The 6345-nt window shown below is 37.2% G+C and overlaps 1 protein-coding gene across 1 annotated transcript; it reads left to right on the forward strand.

Annotated features, from left to right (window-relative positions):
- Positions 1–762: 762 nt before the first annotated feature.
- LOC116121531 (receptor-like protein EIX1) lies at positions 763–3827 on the forward strand. Its single transcript, XM_031407482.1, has 3 exons — positions 763–1327; positions 1993–2530; positions 2837–3827. Exons 1-3 carry the CDS (start codon positions 763–765, stop codon positions 3825–3827), a joined length of 2094 nt encoding a protein of 697 aa, XP_031263342.1.
- The last annotated feature ends 2518 nt before the right edge of the window (positions 3828–6345 follow it).

Consider the following 6345-nt stretch of genomic DNA (forward strand, 5'->3'; position numbering starts at 1 on the left):
CAGTTAGTGGCAAAGGGCTACACTCAAGAGCAGTATTGTTTCACTGAAAATTTTCTCCAGTAGTTAAATTTAAAACAATTAGACTCATGTAGCAGTTGTAGTTCAACATGATTTAGAGATAGAACATGGATGTTAAAACTGCTTTCTTGCATGGTGATTTGAGAGAAATATTCATGAGTCAACCTGTGGCTTTAAGACAGAAAACTGCCTGATTATGTATGCCTGCTTAATAAATCTCTGTATGGACTAAACAGTCCCCTAGACAGTGGTACAGAGATTTGATGCTTTCATAATAGAAATGGATTCACTAGAAGCATGTACGATAACTGTTTCTACTTTGCCTGTATGAATGACATACCAATCTACCTTCTCTATATGTAGATGACATGTTAATAATTAGCAAGTCCATGTCTCAATTAATGCATTAAAGGCAAATTGAATACTGAATTTGATATGAGGACTTAGGGAAGGCAAAGAAAATACTAGGAATGATGATTGATAGCAACAGTGCACAACACTAAACTGCATCAGTCCTCATACTTACAAAAACTAGTGTTAAAATTTGGACTGAATGAATCCAAGGCAGTGACAATGCCCTTAGCAAACCATTTCTACTTAGTAAGTCACAGTCCCCAAAAACAGAGTCTGAAAGATTGAAAATGGAGAATGTCCCTTACTCGAATGCCATAGGTTCTGTAATGTATTCCTGATATCCACCAGGACCTTACTTTAGCATATGCAATATCACTATTAAGCAGATTCATGTCAAACCCTGGAAATGAACACTGGAATGCATTAAAATGGTTGATGAGATACATTAATGGTACTGTTCAAATTGGTTTAATGTTCTGTAAAAGATATGCATCACTTGATCTTGTGGGGTATGTAGATGCAGATTTTGCAGGTGATAGAGACTCTAGGAAGTCCACAACTGCCTATTATTTCACACTGGGGGGAAACTGTGTCAGTTGGAAAGCTCAGTTGCAACCTCTGGTTGCATTGTCCACTACTGAAGCTGAGTATGTAGCAGTTTTAGATGCATTTAAGGAAGCAACATGGTTGCAAGGAATCCTTAAAGAAGCTAATCTGCTGAATGGCACAGCAACAGTCTACTCTGATAGTCAAAGTGCCATCCACTTAAGCAAGAACCCAGTGTATCACGAACGAACTAAACATGTGGATGTAAGGCACCACTATGTCAGAGACTTGATTGCAAAGGTAGAGTTAAATCTGTTGAAGGTACCCACTGAAGACAATCCAGCGGACATGGGAACAAAAGTGGTGACCACAGCCAAGTTCAAGCATTGCTTGAACCTGCTTCATATAAGTAAGTACTGTCCTTAAAGAGCTGAGAAGAAATACAGGATAGCTCACTGCACTAAAGGGAATGAAGTTGGCTTCAAGGTGGAGACTGAAAGTTTTGTGAAGCCAAAAACGGAGCTGTTTCACTTAAGTCAAAACTGGGTCGTTTTGTTTAAAGCCATTACCAAGTTTCAGCCATCAGATCAAGACAGATCCAAGGGCTGAGAACTGCTGATAAAATCATATATAAAGAAGATCAACAGTGACACTTGATAGACGTGTATTTTCGTTAATCGGGATTAGGGTTTGAAAAAGGGGATAAACACTCGGGCTAGGGTTTTCTTCTGTTGAATCTTTCTGGGTTAATCTGCTTTGAGTGAGAGAGGGTTGATTTTCCTTCTAGAGGCTGGTTTGTCCTCTGGTTCTTGCAGATTGTTGAGAGGTTCTGGAGTGATTAGGCCGTAGTGGGTGGTAGTCTGTTTGAGGCAGACTTGTAACTGTGTTCTTCTTGTATTCTTTGACTGTCTCATTAGTGCAGTGGGCTTCCATATTTTCGGAGCTCAACGTGGACGTAGTCTATCCAAGATTGGATAGACGAACCACGGTAAAAATTGTGCCTTGTGTATTTGTGTGTGATTTTCTTGATCCTTAATCTTGTGTGTTGTTTTGTGTTGCGGATTTGTTTATTAGGCTTAGGTTATAACACCTTTCCTTTCATTACTATAGCTACTATCAATGTTAGCTTCTGCAAAGCAAGCTCTTACATGGGTTTCATCAAAAGTGAGAGAGAAGCACTTTTAAGGTTCAAGAAAGATCTCATAGATCCTATGAACCGGCTTGCCTCTTGGAATTCTAGTCACAGAGATTGCTGTACATGGTCTGGCATTGTCTGCAACAACGTGACAGGGCATGTCCTCGAGCTCAACCTTAGAAATCCTCCACTGGAAGAGGATGCATCATCTCCAGCAGAATCTGATGCCGAGAACTCAATGTTGGGCGGTAAGATAAATCCCTCTTTGCTTGATTTAAAGCAATTGCGTTCCCTGGACTTGGGTGATAATAATTTTGAAGGAATTCAGATTCCGAGGTTTCTTGGTTCTATGCACAACTTAAGATACCTTAACCTCTCTCTAAGTGATTTCCAGGGTGTGATTCCTCACCAGCTTGAAAACCTCTCCAATTTGCTATATCTTGCCCTCGAAGGCAGTTTAGATATTGACAATTTAGGGTGGTTATCTCGTCTTTCTTTGTTGAAACACCTTGGCTTGAGTGGTGTGGATCTCAGCCAATCCACTGATTGGCTGCATGTGGTCAATACACTCCCTTCTCTAGTAGTGTTAAAATTGACAAGTTGTGGAATCCATCATTTTCCTAAACTACCCATTGTAAATTTTTCGTTTCTTGAGACCCTCGATTTGAGTTACAATGATTTTGAAGGTCCAATTCCTTATGGACTTCAAAACTTGACTTCCCTTAAATATCTTCATGTATCTGGAAATCATTTCAATTCTTGAATACCCAATTGGTTTTACAGACTTAGCCATCTCCAGGGACTTCTTCTTGATGATAATGGGTTGAAAGGCACATTACGGATTCTAGGAAATTTGACATCTATAGAAGAGCTTGATCTGTCATCAAATGGATTTGAAGGTGGAATCCCAAAATCAATTAGACGACTTTGCAACTTAAGGTCAATCACTATCTCATATGTCAATTTAAGCCAACCAATATCCGATGTCCTTGATATTTTTTCTAGATGCGTTTCAAACGTACTAGAGATTTTGGATTTGCAAGAAAGTCAAGTTTTTGGTCAATTGAGTGAAAGACTTGGACAATTTAAAAAGTTGAATATTGTTCGTCTGCATTACAATTCTCTTTCAGGTTTTATTCCATCCGCTTTAGGAGAATTATCGACGTTACAACTTCTTTCTATTGGCTATAACAGATTGAATGGAATTCTTTCTGAGATGCATTTTTCCAATTTGACAAGATTATTTGTATTTCATGCATTCGGAAAATCATTAATGTTCCAAGTCAGTCCTCATTGGGTTCCTCCTTTTAAACTTGAAGTTCTAGGATTGGGATCTTGTCATTTAGGGCCTCAATTTCCACCGTGGCTTCGTTCACAAAAGCATTTAGAATATCTTGACATATCCAATTCAAGAATTAAAGATGCTATTCCAACATTTGTATTCAAAATTCCTTTCAATTTTGTAAATCTCTCTCACAACCAAATCTATGGGCAGATTCGAAATTTAACAAAGTCCACTCAGCTTGAAGTGCTTGACTTGAATTCAAATCGTTTATCAGGTCCATTGCCTCTTTTACCCTTCAATTTGTATCTACTTGATCTTTCCAACAACGTTTTGTCAAGATCAATTTTCCATTTGTTGTGTCATAAGATGAATGAGTCAAAGCGCATGATGCAAATTCTCATCCTTAATAACAACTTTTTGTCAGAAGTTACACCTGATTGTTGGATGAATTTGAAAGGCTTAGAAGTCTTGAATTTAGATAACTGTTAGGGTCAAAAATCGTCTTGGGCTTGACAATGCCCAATAACAAAATAAACATGTCACGGCCCAAGGCCTCAACCCAATCCCGATTGGGCCTACGCTTAAAATCACCTTACGACCTACCCACTCTATGAGTTTGGCTATCCTATAAATTAAGCTAAACTGGGTTTCAGTTCATTAGCCTGCAACAGTCTATAAATAGGAAATCAGAGTCCTATTCTATTTCCTCGTCTACTAAGAGTCCAAATCTTACTCAAACTATTAAACTTGATTTAATAAGGTCAAGAAATCATACCTCTTTCATGATAGGGATTATCTCCCAAAATAAGACTCAATGTCCTATTAGGATTCCAACCCCTTGGGTTCACTATAAAAACAGAGGTTTGCCCTCTCATTAGGCAAGCAATCTCCAATAGTCAATCTACACTACTCAAAACCATCTATTTGCTCCTAAGTTCTTGCTCCCAAGAACCTGATGCCTCTACCGTAGTCCTAGCTTCTGACAAGACTCCTGGTAATTCTTCCTCTCCTTAATTCTTATCAAATAACCTCTTTCAGTCTCGCTGACTTGAGCGTCGGAGTGCCTACGGTAAACACCACCCCAGTGTTTTCCAGAAGCTTCACGCTTGCCTTTTCATGTGTGTAGGTCCAATAGATTGTCAGTGGCCTCAACCTTACGGGATCAGACCCTATTTTCATGACGGTAGATTTTTTACATCTACAATAACAATAGATTCATTGGTAAGTTGCTAGCTTCTAGCTTCTATTGGGACTTTAAGTTCTCTCCAATCATTAAACCTTCATAAAAAATACTTTTTTGGAACAATTCCTGTGTCACTTAAAAATTGTACACATATGGTGTCGCTTGATTTGGGTGAAAATGAGTTTGTTGGAAATCTCAAGGTGTGGGTTGGAGAGAGATTTTCAGGAATGAAGATTCTCAACCTTAGGTCAAATAAGTTTTCTGGCCATTTACTGAAAGAACTTTGTAATCTCCGTTCTCTGCAAATCTTAGACCTTGCAAATAACAACTTCTTTGGAACCATACCAAGATGCATCAACAACTTAAGTGCCATGACAAAGAACTTTAATGAGGAAAACGATATGAATTATGACGCTGATACATATTATGTTTCAACATAATTGGAGAGTGAACTACTTGTGAACAAAGGTCACATCGTTGAATAGAACACAATTCTGAAGTTTGTGAGAGTTATAGACCTTTCAAAAAATAATTTCTTCGGACAGATTCTTGTGGAAGTGGCAAATCTTTTAGAATTGCAATCACTCAACCTGTCACACAATGATTTTACTAGAAGAATTCTAGAGAACATTGGTACTATGAGATCTCTAGATTCTATCGATTTCTCCAGAAATCAACTTTAAGGTGAAATCCCACAAAGCCTTTCAAGTTTGACATTTTTGAGTGACTTGAACTTATCCAACAACAACTTAACCGGAAGAATTCCTTCAAGCACTCAATTATGTGGCTTTGACGCATCATGTTTTACTGGAAACCAACTTTGTGGACCTCCACTTCCTAATAATTGTACTGTGACTGTTCCAAACTCCACAATCAGAATAAAGAAGTGAAAGATGGTAATGAAGATGAAGTGAACTTGTTCTTTGTGAGCATGGCACTTGGATTTATTGTGGGATTCTGGAGTTTTTAGGGTTCTCTACTCATTAGCCAAAGATGGAGGTACTTGTATTGCCAATTCTTGAATAGCCTCCAAGACAAAGTGGGCAGTGTTGTAAGAAAATATTACTAAAGGTTTTTATTTCTTTATTATTTATTTATTTATTTATTTATTGTCGTTTGGAGCTTACTTCGTATGTACCAAAAAGGGATGTGACTAATGGTTTGAACATTTGTCATGAAATGATATTTGCTATCATTTTTAAAAACCAAAAAGATTATGTTAATGCATTATTCACTGCTTTAGCACATTGATCAGTGACTAGAATATTGTAGAATGATCAAATTTTTTGTTTTAATTGGGTGAGCAAAAATTGAATAGATGACATAAATATGAATAAATAAAAAACTAAATGCAAAATTTAATAACAAAGGTAGACAAAAAGTGAACATATGTTTAAAGGAATAGTAGTACTACTTTTATAAAGTTTATATACAAGTTTAAGTACATAAAGTGATGTAGCATTACCCCTTAATTGACACTGATCTATCTCCCGTTAATGAGTTTACTTCACATTTTCACTCTCCCAACTATAATATGACATATCAATTTGCACATTAGACATAGAAGATAAAATCTAGGGTTGTCTATGACAATGTAGTAAACAGTTCAAAAACGGAGATAGATATTTGAAAATCCAACAAAAATAGTTCCAGAAGTGTTTTCATAAGTTGACCCATGTTTCATGCTTTTGAAGAGCAATTTAACAATCCAATTTCAATTATCAACTCAACACCACTTCCAATACTTCTCTTTCTCTCTTTTGAAGCAAAAAGATGAACCCTATACCCACAAATCCCAACTTTTTCTCTCTTCCATATACAGAC

Source organism: Pistacia vera, unplaced genomic scaffold, assembly GCF_008641045.1.
Source record: "Pistacia vera cultivar Batoury unplaced genomic scaffold, PisVer_v2 Contig993, whole genome shotgun sequence".
Taxonomy (NCBI): Eukaryota; Viridiplantae; Streptophyta; class Magnoliopsida; order Sapindales; family Anacardiaceae; genus Pistacia; species Pistacia vera.